The sequence below is a fragment of the Abramis brama genome (assembly GCF_963993115.1).
Source record: "Abramis brama genome assembly, chromosome: 10".
Taxonomy (NCBI): Eukaryota; Metazoa; Chordata; class Actinopteri; order Cypriniformes; family Leuciscidae; genus Abramis; species Abramis brama.
The window spans coordinates 1,393,541-1,409,443 of record NC_139972.1 but is presented as its reverse complement, the minus strand read 5'-3'; the positions used below and the strand labels follow the sequence as shown (position 1 = coordinate 1,409,443).

Genomic DNA, 15,903 nt, shown 5'->3' with positions numbered 1-15,903 from the left:
TTCTATACAAGTAATGCTTATAGTATTTGATTTTTATGAAATTGTTAACCCTCTGGGGACCAAGGTGTTTTTGGGGCCCTTGAGATGTTCTGACATGCCTTGACATTTGTGCTTTTTCAGTTATTTATAAACATGTTAATGGCAAAGGTGTAAATTCACTCTATATAGCACAAACAGGGCTACCATAATATGCGAGCAATGTGTATGTAGATGTTTGTATTTTTAAGAGAATAATGTTTATGCGTGGTTATTGGAAAAAATAAAAATGAAAGTTGCTGAAATAAGACCACAAAACACATATTAAATATGTGTCCACAAGACTTTTGACTAATGGATGTTGTCACTTCGAGTTCTGGCTTCAAAATGATGTGAAAATAGTCTTGCTTTATCGTTCACAAAAAAAAATACATTGATTTAAATGGTGTAAAACAGGTTTTGCTTGGAAAGCCAATATGCGAGGGGAGCGTGAAGGAGAAGTGGTTTACACCTGAGAATACAATGTCCCACCCATTCTGCATAATGAGCCATTCATTCAGGTGTGACACTTACTGAGCCACAATGCAAGGACAAAAGATATATTTAGAAGAAGACTTATATTGACCATTTAAGATTTCGCTTACATCTATCTTGTAAATATGTTTTGCTATTTTATTAAAAAGGTTACAATTACAACAATAATTACAATTTCAACAATATTTCAAGTGTACTCTTTCTTTGTAAAAAAAAAAAAAAGATTATAGGCCTACATTTTATCATGTATTCATTAGTTTGAATATAGCCAACATTGGAACATCTAACATCTTAGTCTATGACTTTATTTTTGACAAAAATAGTATTATATATATATATATATATAGATATGAGCAGAAATTGCTAAACAAAAGCTTATTTAATGTGGCAGTATATTCTACAGTAAAACTGTACCCAAATCTAGTCAACAAAATGTTGTCTTTCATACTTTGTCTGACTGTAATGTTGTTTTTATGAAATATTAGGGCATATACATGTTAATTTGCAGTTTAATACGTTGCTTATACAAATACATTTTATTTCAACATATTTCAGTCGATTTTTACTCATCTCAGTAGGCTATAGCAAAGCAGTTTATTCTTTCACACACAGACGCGCGATTCATATTTAGGCTAAACAGTCTTTACAAATATGTACCCTTCATTCATCTCACAGAAACGCGATTCATATTATAGAAACGCGATTCATCTTTTTGCGGTTTACATAGGCCTACACTAATGTTATTCCATAACGTTATTCCACATTAACACTTGAGAAAAGAGAACAGCCTACCTCACTCCTCAGCGGGATCTATTGCTCCTCATATCAGCACTGTTCTGAGGAAACTTTTCTCCATAAGGTAGGCTATATTATGCCTCACTCGCGGCGCTTTGTTTACAGCTGATGTGGGCGTTTCACAGGTCTGAAATGGTTCTCAGAATTTGCGTTTGAATAGCACGCGCTCTCCGGGGAGTGGTCACATTACTTTTGAATGAGCTAATGAGCTCGACTGGAATCGTTCTCTTTTAATACAGATTTCACAAACTGAGAATATTTGTTTTTTATATAAATTACTTCATTTAAAAGATGTGATCTCAAGCTTTATGCCTGTGCGTTTGTTTGCCTGTTTGACTGCATTTTCACGGAGTTATAGATCATTTTCGAACGCGTTTCAAATTGGAGTTTACTGACAGAGAGAGTGCAGAAATCGCATCATGTTAATTTTTCTTTATTTGGCAAAAAGCAAAACACTTTATTTTTATTGTGAGTACACAGACAAAAAATAGAAACTGAACAGGATCGATTGATGTATTACACGAAAATGAAAGATCAAAATTAACAGAGCATTTAGTGTTTATTTTACATTGCTAAAAAAAAAAAAACGAGCAAAACGCGCGGACGCGTTTTTGGTCCCCAGAGGGTTAATATACACCAGTTTAATGAGTTCAAATCCTGCAAGTTTCAGTCTATTAATGATCATCATTGTGCTCATGTGTAAAGCTCTATGTATTGTATTGTTAATACATTCACACACTGTAAAAGCTGTTGGTCTGTTACTCAGTTAACCCTCTGAGGTCGGCAAACGCGCGGACGCGTTTTGCTGGATTTTCTCCACATTGTAGCACTATAAACTTAAATTACTCCATCATTTATGGTCATACAGAAAAAAGAAATATAAAAAAAGAATCTGTGATATTTTTACTTTTGTATGTGTCCACTTACAATCAAATCAAAACATTGTGCTTTTGTAAAATAAAAAAAATAAACAGGGTGTGCGTTCTGCCTCTCCGTCGCGGTGAACTTTTTTTTCTTGAGCACGTCTATAAACTGAAACAAAACTAAGCGAATACTGGTCACACATTTATGAGCCATATACCTTTATAAACATTTAAGTGTGTACTTTTAAATGATCGGATTCAAACTGAAAACAAATATTATCATTTACTGTTTAAGTAATTTGTATAAAACCAACAAGATATCCAGCTTCTCAAACGCTTCCTAATTATTTTTAATTTGAACACGCCCACTCGCGCAAAAGATATGTGACCAGTCACGGAAAGTAAGGACACATGTCGGTTCTGGGGCATTTTGAGTTATTCACATATTCTGAAAGTGTAGTCTCCAAGCTTTCCAGCGATGTGTAACACAAGGAAATCTGATAATATTTGGAGAAGTTATGGCCATTTAAAGGTAGGCACTCAAAAACGCACAAAGGGGAGAAAACAGCGTCTGAAGATTCTCACCTTTCTCCTGCTGGGAGTGACAATAGGGCTCATTTACATCTCATTTAGATAAGCCATACCCCCCTGTAAAGCTGTAAGCACGGGGGGAGCAGAAAGGCCAGGAAAATGTGCCATCAAAGAAAAAATAAAAAATAAAGTTTGCAGGTAATATATAAATAAATGTCTCTTAGCATCTACCGATAAAACTGTATAGGCAACTCTTGTGTACACTGAATAAAAAATAAGATAAACTCTAGACAATGTTCAAATCAAAAACAAGATGTGCTATGTGATATATATATATATAGTATGAGTAGGCTATTAGTAGGCTATAGCATTCATTTCGTTCGTTTTTTAAATAAGATACTAGCTGAAATGTGTTTTTTTTAAATCAAGTGATCAAAGTGCTCGTTGCCGCTGCGATCAGTGGCGCAGATGCAGTGTTTTCTCGTGTGGCTCGCGCACACACCCCATTGTCTTCACTCGACGCGCGCTTTAATCCGTTGCGTATCCTATTCGTTCTGTTTAATATCACAAAACATAATGCAAACGTTTGCGTGTCCCTGCTTGATATACAACCACTGCTGAACATAATCGTTTTGATGAGAGAAAAAAACTATACGAAAAAAAAACCTATACGAGGGCGGATTCGAACTCAGACCCTCCGACACAGCTGGCGAAAGCTCTACCACTGGATCATTAAGATACACGTTAGATGGCACTGACAACATGTATTAGGCTACATCTCATTAAACGACAAATTAAACTCCATGTAACCTACTATTTAAATCGATTGCTGGACATTGTAATGTTATTGGCGTCCATCTTCATTGAATTTTGAAATCAGATAGAGCCGGCCAGAGCGCTGCATAATAAGTAGCCACGCCGGCTTATTCAGTATGGAAATACACACCGACAATGACACGCCCCTACTGCGTGCTAGAATCTCCGAAAAACAAGCCGATTTCAACCTCAAAATGTACGCTTTTAAATATACCAATACTGCTATCTCAAACATGCAGAGGCTTCTTCGTGATCTCAACTAACAGATTCTGCAAAAAAACGAAAATCACAAATTTTGAAAAAAAAAGCTTCTTTCTCATTTTGCTCGAAAGTTGTGCTGCCGACTTGAGTCCCTGGTTTCCGTGACGGGTCACATATTCACATGCAAATCTCCACATGGAACGCGATCGCGCTCATTACCTCAACAACAAAGCACCAAAACACTTCACAAGTCTCTGCTTTTCGTCAGTTTGAAAGACGCGCCTGAGCTTACATTGGAATTACCTCAGAAGAAGAAGAACGCGATTTGAAGACAAGAAAGATGTAAGGTAAGAAATTCTTACATATTAGTTTGTTATTGTTGCATAAATTTCACATTGCAGTTGAACTGTTGCTAGATATATGGTGAATATTATAATATTTAGACCTGTGTTTACTGTTACTGTGTTTGTGGATATCTGCTCAAACGTAGATATGTATATGGTAACCATAATGTTTTATATTTGAGCGTGATCGCGTTTGAATGTATCATATTTTGGATCGCGATCGCGTTTGAAAAGCACCAAACGGCTTCATGTTTTTACTATTATCTCATTTCATATCATCATAACGAATGGAAACATTTGAAGTAACATATGATAATCAATATATTTTTCTCTAGCTTAGTTGATACTGAAATCTTTTGGAAGATTTATAGGCTGCTATGGTTATTGTTATTATTATTTTATGCAGCACTGCGCATAGCTTATGCCTACAAGGCACAACAAACATGGTGTTCATTATATTATATATTGTTGGAAACATTTGTGTGTGTGTGTATTCTGTGAATTTTAAAAAGCAATTTTAACCAGAAAAATCAAAAATGTATTTCCAAAATCGTGCAGGCCTATAGTTTCTCTTGATATCAGTATGTTCACTTTTTTTTTTTTCTTTCAGGGCCCAGATGCCACTGAGTCCTGCTGACTTCAACATTCACATGAGTCTCTGTACATGAACATGGTAAAGTGAAAATCAAACACCTTGGAAATGAAAGGTATGTACAATGTTTTTAGAACAAAGGTCTCTGTCTTTGGATAATTGTTTTCAATGAGTGCTTTTTTGTCATTTGTTTTGTATCTTTCGATTATGTTGTGTTGTAAATAAATCCAAAAAATCTAAAAGCCATTCTTTTTTAAATCTCCTTATTCTTTGTGCAAGGTTGCTCAGAATGACAGGGCCTGATAGCTCCTAATAGGGCCATTAGAGGAGGGTCTTTGTCTTTCTCAGGTGTGAAAAGACATATTACATATTAATGAGCTCCCGCATAAAGCTTTTTTTACACAAAACACGTCGTAAATTTTTTAAATCAATATATTGTCTTATCTGAATGAGCAGTCAGGGTGATTTTCACATAGTTTTAGAGCAAATATTCTAGGCTACGTCATACAATTTTCAAAAGTCTTGTGAAGAAATAATCAGTATGGGTTTCATGACCTTATTTCAGTGAGAATTTTTTTTTGTATTTTCACAAACCACGCATAAATGTCATTATCTCAAAACAACAAACTTTTACACACATGCTGCTGATATATTATTGTAGCAGAGTTTGTGCTGAATACAGTGTAATCAGACTTTAGCCATGAAAATGTCACAAGTAACAGAAATAAGCACAAATGTCAGAGCATGTCAGAACACGTCCAAGGCCCAGAAAACACCTCAGACCCCAGAGGGTTAATGACACAATTACATCAATATCAGTGTGTCTGATTCTTTACCCTGTTCATTCTGATTTAAGGTCAAATCTTCAATCCAGACCAGTTAAAAACAAAACTGTGTTCAAGCCTGTGATTCAACCACAAGACTTTAATGAAAGCATGTGTCCTGGTTTCAGGTAAAATGCAGGACTTTTGATGTTGTTGTTGTTGTTTAATGTTAGATGTTGCAATTCACGTCACACACACACATCACTCACACACACGATTAATGATTTAAACATTTCAGAAACCCAATGATGCTCTGTGTCCCGTAGTACAGCAAACAAATAATCCATTTTGTAATTTATGGCTATTTGCTTCTCTGACTTGTGTAATAATGTGGTATTTTAATCTTACAGCCGTGACTCTAAACCTGCTGAAGTCTTCAACACATTGAGGTCAAATCTGAGACAGAAGTTTGAGTGTTTGTATGAGGGAATATCAAAGCAGGGAAACCCAACACTCCTGAATGAGATCTACACAGAGCTCTACATCACAGAGAGTGAAAGTGGAGAGATCAATAATGAGCATGAGGTGAGACAGATTGAGACACAGTCCAGGAGAGCAGAAACAGAGGACACAGCGATCAAATGCAGTGACATCTTTAGACCTTTACCTGGACAAGACAAACCCATCAGAACTGTGCTGACAAAGGGAGTCGCTGGCATTGGAAAAACAGTCTCTGTGCAGAAGTTCATCCTGGACTGGGCTGAAGGGAAAGAGAATCAGGACGTCCAGCTCATATTTCCACTTGCTTTCAGAGAGCTCAACTTGATGAAGGACAAAATACTCAGTCTTTCAGATCTCCTTCATCGCTTTTTCCCTAAAACTAAAGAAATGGACATATCCAGTGATAAGTATAAAGTTTCATTCATCTTTGATGGTCTGGATGAGTGTCGTCTGTCTCTGGATTTCCAGAGTGATGTGAGGTTGTGTGATGTGACTGAATCAGCCTCAGTGGACGAGCTGCTGACGAACCTCATTGTGGGGAATCTGCTTCCCTCTGCTCTCATCTGGATCACCTCCAGACCAGCAGCAGCGGATCTTGTCCCCTCTGAGTGTGTCCATCGAGTGACAGAGGTACGAGGCTTCAGTGACACACAGAAGGAGGAATACTTCAGGAAGAGAATCAGTGATCAGAGTCTGGTCGACAGGATCATCTCACACCTGAAGTTCTCAAGGAGCCTCTTTATTATGTGTCACATCCCAGTGTTCTGCTGGATCTCAGCCACTGTTCTAGAGAAGATGTTGAGTGAAGCAGAGAGAGGAGAGATTCCCAAGACTCTCACTCAAATGTACACACACTTCCTGCTCATTCAGACCAACATCAAACATGAGAAGGACTATGAGAAGAAAGTGAAAGATGAAGACATGATTGTCAAACTGGGGAAACTGGCTTATCGGCAGCTTGAGAAAGGCAACCTGATCTTCTATGAGGAAGACCTGAGTGAGTGTGGCATTGATGAGACAGAAGCATCAGTTTACTCAGGATTGTGCACTCAGATCTTCAGAGAGGAGTTGGGCTTGTGTCAGGGGAAAGTCTTCTGCTTTGTTCATCTGAGCATTCAGGAACATCTAGCAGCTCTATATGTGCATCTCTCCTTTATCAACAATAACATCAATGTGTTTGACCAGATTACCAAACCAACTAATGGAGACACAGTTTCCCTATCTGATCTCCATCAGAGAGCTGTGGATGAGGCTTTAGACAGTAAAAATGGGCATCTGGACCTTTTCCTTCGTTTCCTTCTGGGTCTGTCAGTGGAGTCTAATCAGAGTCTCTTACAAGAACTAAAGACTCAGACAGCAAACAGCTCTCACAACAATGAGAAAACAGTTGACTATATTAAAGAAAAGATCAGTAAGAATCCCTCTCCAGATAAATTCATCAATCTGTTTCACTGTCTGAATGAACTGGGTGATCTTTCTCTAGTGAGCGAAGCTAAACCTCATATGAGCTCTGGAGGATTACGTGATGTGAAACTCTCCTCGTCTCAGTGGTCAGCTTTAGTGTTTGTGTTGTTGTCCTCAGAGGAGACACTGCAGGAGTTTAACCTGAAGAGCTTAATTGGAGTCAGAAATGATCGGTAAGTAACACTGAGTGCAATCATTACAGTCTAAAACATTATGTACAAAGAGAAACTCAGAGATCAGAGGTGTTTAAATCACGGGGCACAGATTGATTTCTGGGATATTTCACATAATTTGCGGGTGTTTCTCAAACCATGGCTGTGTCCTAGTAAGGCTGCATATCTCGACTGCCACGTCATCAAGCGCCTCTGAAGGCCGTCTCAGTTTGAAGGATCTTTTGAAGACAGACTTCATTTTGTGTCTTTAATTCTGCTCATTTTGAAGGATGCATCAAGTGTGTCCTTCGTGTTCTTCAATCTCCCACAATCCTTTGCTCACATTGAAGAACTGATGGAAAACGAGTCGGCACTGAGTTTATCTGAGTTCATTATGAAATATTTTATTTATTTGATATGGACATAACAGCATTGGACAAACCAGATACATTGTTTTTAGTGTTATAGCAAAACTGCTAATTTACAACACTTGTCCATAGGAGGCTACACATTTCACAAAACACAACACAATACAGTATACAAAACACAATGCAGAACAGTACACAATACAATATTTAAGAAGGTAAACAATACACATCATCAATATACATTTCATACAGCATTACCATGTGTGCAGCTTTGACTTGACTTCAGCCATTGTTTGAGACCTCTGTTAAAGCTGATCATGTCTGTCTGCAGTTTTAAGTCAGTGGGCAGAGAGTTCCATAGTCTCGATCCATTAAAAGAGAAACTGGACTGACCAAAAGATTTTGTAAATCTTGGAAGAACACAGTCCCCACTGACTGAGGCTCTGGTGGAGGGTCTAAGTAAGCCCTGACGCCTAATAATAAGAGCAGAAAACAGCGACGACACATGACTGTTCAAACATTTAAAAACCAATTTCAGAGTACTAAAATGTATAAAGTAAAAAGATTATGTCTATGAATGATGTCACAGTGATGCAATCTCATATAAGATACAAATAATGTATTCGGAGATGAAGGCATACATGTTATCTTTTGTTTCTGTGTAAATTAATCCCTGAACACTAAACTGACAATAATGTAAGACACTGGGAGACACAGACGGCTGTCATTCACTGTATTGCATTAATAAAAAAGCCAGTTAATATAAAGATAATTTAATATAAAGTATTTTTCCAAAATGAAGTTTTAATAGTATTTGTGTGGCGTGACCGTGGGGCGGGAACATGTGTGACGTAGCCATGCACACTTACTAGAGCGTCTCATTCTAGTGTTTAATGCTGAGAACTCGAGTCTACAAGCCTCAGAAGGACCCGTTAACTTCATTTACAGTTGAGTGCGCGAGCCTTTCAAAGTAAACTCACTTGACCGTTGTGTGTGTAGCGGTGTGTGTTATCTGCGTTGTCAACTAAGAATCACTCCTGAATGCTGAAATTCGTCCCTTCAATCCTCTTTTATTTCATCTGGAGTAACAAACAGAATATGAGGACTCGTGCAGCAATGCACAACGCGCTGTGAATGATAAAGGATAAATTTAACGTAAAGTAAACCACTTAAAGAAAGAAAATAATTTATAAAACATAAGTGTGTCCATTACAGAGGGATTTAAAGTCACAATTACACAAATATAACGTGTGAAACAATCGTTTACAAGAAATACGGCCTTATTAAATCAGCACATAAACTTGCGTGACCTCCCGCTGTGAATGCTCATGCAGACTGGGAAGAAACAAAGTGTGCACCCCCCCACCTAAATCAACATGGCGGACGGAAAGAATAAGGAAAACCCAAAAATGGTCATGGCAAGTGGAATCACAAAATAAATATTGTTAATGCACACCTGCTACACATGCGCACCGTCTGCGCCGTCACACAAATTGGGCTGCAAGCGGATCCTCCTGATCATGAAGATTACGTCACGTGGACGGCCAAAGTTGATAAAACAGTGAATGGCCTTGATGGCGTTCCTGATGGCGTTTAGCTCTTCACAGTGGCGTAGCGGACGGGCACGCAGGGCATATTACATTATTGTTGTTATTATTTGGCTACTTTTATCATTAAATTAATATTACAATTAATTTGTCCTGCAATATTTTCAAAGCGCATCACCACATAACTGAAGTGCTGTGAGGATGAAAGATTAGATTATATGATGAAGACGAGCAGCTCGCCCTCGAGGAGAAATGTGAGTCTGTAAAGGCATGTTGTGCAAACAACTGGAAATATATTTTTATATTGTTTTCTTAATAAGAGGACGATTTTGACACTTTTCAGAGTGAGTTTGATTTATACAGACTATCTAGCACAGTTGTAAGAGATCAAGGTAAAAAGGCAAACAAGACGGTTTCATTCACCACTGAGAACAGTGATGTGACTGAAGATGTTATGGAAGTTGTTAAAGCAGGTGATATGCATTCCTAAACTAATTCCGACGGAGGAGTTGTCCCTCTTCCTGAGTCAGCTCCGTGCACTCCAGGTCCAAAGAAAGGAAAAGTTGAACCTACACTCTCCGAGTTGCAAGATAACATCGTGAGGCTTGTGGCTGAAAAAATAAAAGAGAACACGGACAATCTTGCAGGCCTAATAAAGAAAACTGCAGACACCATCAAAGCTTTAAAGGAATCATCAGAGTTTCTCTTCAACGAAGTTCAAGACATGAAAACAGAAATAACAACGGTTAAAAATGCAAGCGATGACCATCAGAAGAGAATAACAGGCCTGGAAGACAGACTGAATAAAATGGAGCGCGATCACAGATGATGAACGTGAGGCTGTATGGCCTGCCAGAGCAAGAAGGAGAAGACATTAAACAGCGTGTGATTGACTTCTGCAAGGCCGTCATTCAAAACCCTGAGGAAGATCTTCGCTCTCAAATTGATGTAAGCCATAGGATCGGGAGGAGAGAGAATGGTAAAACTCCACCGGTGATTACAAGATTTACATCAAGATCGACCAAAGAAAAGGTATGGATATGTGCGAAGAATTGGGAATTCCTCAAAACGTCTCAGGTTACGTATGTAACCCTGGTTCCCTGAGAGGGAACGAGACGCTGCGTCGAGACGCGGTGGGAACGCCCTGCGTGATTGCGTCGTGAAGCACGTGTATAATCAGTCCAATGGAAAGACAAGACGTCATAGGCGGGTGACGTCATCGACCAGGAAACTATAAGGCAGCCCCGCTGACACAGATCGCGTTAGCTTCTGAAAAAGCCTGAAGCAAGTCGGTCAGGGCATGCAGGAAGTATGGCAAGGCGACGCAGCGTCTCGTTCCCTCTCAGGGAACCAGGGTTACATACGTAACCTGAGACGTTCCCTTTCAAGGGAACTCGAGCTGCGTCGAGACGCGGTGGGAACCCCATACCCACTATGCCATAATGACGATGTGCCTGTTCTGTATGAAGTACCATGCGCATACTAAGAAGCAAGCAACTTGACCCCAGGAGTGGAGAGGTCCAAGTCATAAAATCTCACAAATGTATGCGGAGAAGACCATCCTGCCGCATTACAAATGTCAAAAAAGGGAAACTCCCGAAATTAAAGCCGTAGAGGCAGCCATACTCCTCTTAGAATGGGCCCGAACAGTCAAAGGTGAAGGCTGTCCGGCCACTTCATAAGCAAGTGAGATAGCCTCAACTACTCACTTGCTCATTATCTGTTTAGATGCAGGGCAACCTATCTCACATGTAGGTAACCCGAAGCAGACAAATAATTGCTTTTATACGCTTTTATATATACGCCACAGGGCAGCTCTGTGGATATAAGCACCCAAAGCCCGGACAGGGCATAACAGATTAAGTTTTTCCTGATCTGGGGTATAAAGGTGGAGGACAGAAGACCCGCAGCACAAATGACCCGCAAATTTAGTAGGGACCTAGGAATACAACCCGGCAAGGGGTGAAGAAAGACTATCACCATACCAGGTGCAAACCCAAGTACATGCAGGCCTTAGCCTCTATGTACCACGGAGAAGACGAAATAAGGATCTCTCCTCAGAGATAACCCAGCAAAGAAACATTCATTGCAGAAATCAAGTACTGTACCATAGGGCAGATAACAAGATTCAGAAGGCGTTCTCCGCACCAAGCAGAGAACAGTTTCCATTCAATGCATATTCAGTCTTCTCGTGAAGGGAGCTCTAGACTGGAGTATGGTCTCCACGACCTCAGTCGAGAGACCTGAATCTATGAGCTGGGCCCCCTCAGAGGCCGAGCCCACAGTATCCATAACTCCGGATGAGAGTAATTCCCAGGAGCAAAGATATCGAGAAATGCGTACAGGTGTAGCCTCAACCACACCTCATACGTTGCATCCAGTTCAAGCAGAGCTGGATGCGTCAGGGAGAATCACATAGGGCAAAGTGTTGTATAAACGATGCGAAAGATAGACTTGAGTCTTGACCGAAGTTCTCCCAAAGGAGCTCCACCACCTCGGGGTGAAATCTCCATTCCCCAGGCCTCAGCCCCTGCCTCAACAGGATATCTGCTCTGATATACGAGACCATCAGTGTGTTGTCCGGAAGGACAAGCACATGGTGACCTCTCAGGTCTGGGAGGAAGTATTTGAGAACTCTAAATACCGCCATCATTTCTAGCCGATTTATATGCCAGAACGTTAATGGTCCTACCAAAGACCTTTCGCCGAGCGGCCACTCATGACCGCCCGCCATTCCGTGAGGGAAGCATCCGTTGAAAGCGTTACGCGTCGACAAGAAGCCCCCAGCACTGGGCCTTGGGTGAGGAACCAAGGTTTCTTCCACATGACCAAGGCACGAAGGCATCGCCGCGTGACCTTGATCGTGCGAAATGGATTTCCCCTCGGAGAAAACCCCTTGGTCCTGAGCCACCAGTGCAGAGGTCTCATGTACAGAAGGCCAAAAGTAATTACGTTGGACGCAGCTGCCATGAGCCCCAACAGTCTGAAACTGTTCCACAGTGAGTGACTGGCCTAGTTTTACCCCAGTTACGCGAAGCCGCAACCCCAACATCTTTAAATGAGACAGAACGACATCTCGATGCCGAACTGCCATCTGCTCAGATTGAGCTAGGATCAACCTATCATCGATAAAGTATAATACGTGAATGCCCTGGAGTCTCAGAGGAGCCAGAGCTGCATTCACGCATATTGTAAAGGTGCGGGGTGATAAAAAGGCCGAATGGAAGAACCCGATACTGGTATGCTTTGCCCCGGAAAGCAAACCTCAGGAACCTCCTGTGATGAGGATGGATAGATAAGTAAGCGTCCTTTAAGTCTATTGTGACAAACCAGTCCTCGGACTGAATCTGTGACACAATCATATTAGCTTAAGCATACTTTGAACTTGAGATTCTGAAACCTGCTGTTTATTTGACGCAGGTCTAGAATAGGACGCATCCCCTCATCCTCTTTCGGAACAATGAAGTAACGGCTGTAAAACCCTGACTGTCTGCTGGGAGGAGGACCCCTTCTATAGCTCCTTTTGCAGAAGTGTCAGTACTTCTTGCTCCATAAGCAGAGCCTGCTCAGGGTCCACCACTGTGGGGAGGACCCCTAGATATCTGGGCGGACTAGAACCGAACTGAATTCTGAAACCCTTTTCTATTGTGTGAAGGACCCACTGAGAAATATGTGGCAGTAGTTTCCACGCTGCCAGAAATTCTACTAGGGGAACCAGTCTCTCGAGACTGGCCTCTGGATTTGGTTGAACAGACATCTCGGTGCCCTGAAACGGCGAACCGGCAGGGAACAACCGAACTGACGGTTCTACGACCCTCCTCGGAGGATCGTATGGGGACGCTGACACCTCGGTGCCCTGAAGCGGCGAACCGGCAGGGAACAACCGATGTGGCAGCGCTGCGACACTCCTCAGAGAGCCACCCCATGAGGGAAGCGTCTGTCGAAAGCGTAACGCGTCGACAAGAAGCCCCCCAACACTGGGCGAGGAACCAAGGTTTCTTCCACATAAACAAAGCACGAAGGCATCGCCGCGTGACCTTAATCATGTGAAACGGATTTCCCCTCGGAGAAAACCCCTTGGTCCTGAGCCACAACAGCAGAGGTCTCATGTACAGAAGGACAAAAGTAATTACGTTGGACGCAGCTGCCATGAGTCCACCACTATGGGGAACCAGTCTCTCGAGACTGGCCTCTGGATTTGGTTGAACAGACATTTCGGTGCCCTGAAACGGCGAACCGGCAGGGAACAACCGAACTGACCATTCTACGACCTTCCTCGGAGGATCGTATGGGGACGCTGACACCTCGGTGCCCTGAAACGGCGAACCGGCAGGGAAACCGAACTGGCAGCGCTGCGACCCTCCTCAGAGAGTCGCACCCCAGAGGGCGCCGAGGAGAAACGATTTCTCAAAACCGTCCCTACCCCGGAGGGGACCACCCTCAGAAGCCTGCAGCCTCGGCGTCAGGGCTTCTTCTTCCAAGCTATTTTAGAAATAAAACAGTCCTCAGATCTTGCATATCTCTAACTGGCTAGACCGCGACCGCCACCCAAGTCACCTTCGATTGTGGATGAACCCGAATGGCGAATCTCTGTTTTTCCGCACTCTATGCTGCGAGGAGCTTTAGTAGGCTGAGACTGCTCCCGCACAGCAGTCTCAGGAACATTATATCGGTGAGGAAGAAACCTCTGGAACGCCCCTGAAGATTTTATTTCTTCGTTATTTTGAAAGCGAGGCATCCAGAAGAACAGACATATTTTATTATATTTTCTTTACACCAGAAAAACTATATATATGTGTATATATATATATATTTATAAATATAACACTCCGTGGCCACCAGCAGGAAACAACCGAACTGGCAGCGCTGCGACCCTCCTCGGAGAGTCGCCCCCCCTTTTTTTTTTTTTTTTTTTAGAGGACGCCGAGGAGAAACGATTTCTCGAAACCGTCCCTCCCCGGTATAGTTTATCTGTTGCGCAACGCAATTCTCGAATAGCGTCAGTGCTGACATCCTCACATTCATCCATGTCCTTATATACTTTACCCACCAGTGCTGCCTAATAATATTTATCTATTATTTTATGATGGCTGGTGGGTAACGTCGGGGTTATGATGACGCCGACCCAGGAGAGAGATAGCTCGCAAGCGTCTCTTTAACCCGAGGCACTGTCATACCAAGATACTTAATACCCATAGCATTACAATAGTAAAAGTTTAGGGATTAAACACAAATAGAAACCGGTTTATTCCACGATCTCGACACCTCAGTGTGGAGATAGGGAAAAACGGCACTCCCCGACGAGGAGGCTTGAAATATAGAGTTTTCCTTATATTTTCACTCTCATATATGTTCGGCTTGGCCAGTAAAATTTAACTTGGCAACAGCACTAGATAAAACCTCCCTTTATAAGCTCCTCTTTATTCAACAGAGTTATGAGCTGACTTTATTTATTTATTGAAAACTCAAACATCTGCTTTATTTTTCCTTTTTTTTTTTTTTTTTATTATTTTTTAAACAAAAACACTAACGATACCAATTCCTCGGAACTGGAAATCGCAGGATGAATGCCTACTCCCGGGGAGGAGAAACCGCAGAGCGTGCTTCTCCCCGAGATAAAGCACTGGATCCAACAGGTGTTTGTTAGTTTAACCATTTGCGATCCCCAAGATGCGCGTCGACGCCGTGCCTCGGCAGCAGCGGGACCCGCGCCTCGGGGGGCGCGCACCGAACCGTCCTCCTCGAAGAACAGCCGGCGGGAGAGGAGCGTCCTCACGGACAGCTTCTCGCAATGCTCACAGTCAGCCCCCTCGAGAACTGACTGTTGGCATGCTCCACTCCCAAACAAGCAACACAAAGCTTTTACTCTGGAGTGTGTGTCCCCACCCGTGATATAACGTGGGCAGGGAACAACACAACGCTTGCTTGCTTTCCTTTTTTTGCCATAATATATATATATATTGCAACTTGACAGACAACAATAAATATGACAGGGACAGATATACAGAGAGCGCTTGCTGAAGGCACAGAAGCTAACGCGATCTGTGTCAGCGGGGCTGCCTTATAGTTTCCTGGTCGATGACGTCACCCGCCTATGACGTCTTGTCTTTCCATTGGACTGATTATACACGTGCTTCACGACGCAATCACGCAGGGCGTTCCCACCGCGTCTCGACGCAGCTCGAGTTCCCTTGAAAGGGAACAAAGAAGTTAAAATTCGGCAAAGACTTGACTACAAAAGACAAAGAGACACGCACAAAACTGTGGCCACAGATTGAAGAGGCTCGGAAGCAAGGGAGGAAAGCCTTCTTCGTCGGAGCCAAAGCCATCATTGAGGGTGAAGAAAGAAGGGTGTGATTATAGCTCTGACATGTTCAAAAGTGAAGCTACTTATGGACTTTCGTTGAGAAGTTCAGTCGTATTCTAAAATACATTTGAGTTGCTGTTATACCTAA

General features: G+C 41.9%; 1 protein-coding gene across 1 annotated transcript in view; it reads left to right on the top strand.

Annotated features, from left to right (window-relative positions):
• The window catches only part of LOC311091345 (NACHT, LRR and PYD domains-containing protein 3-like), a 256,345-nt gene that overhangs the window by 24,284 nt on the left and 216,158 nt on the right, over nt 1–15,903 (top strand). The window contains exons 6-7 of the mRNA XM_084127245.1: nt 5,509–5,604; nt 5,827–7,554. Coding sequence (XP_083983371.1) covers nt 5,509–5,604; nt 5,827–7,554 — 1,824 coding nt within the window. The remainder of the gene's footprint in view (nt 1–5,508; nt 5,605–5,826; nt 7,555–15,903) is intronic.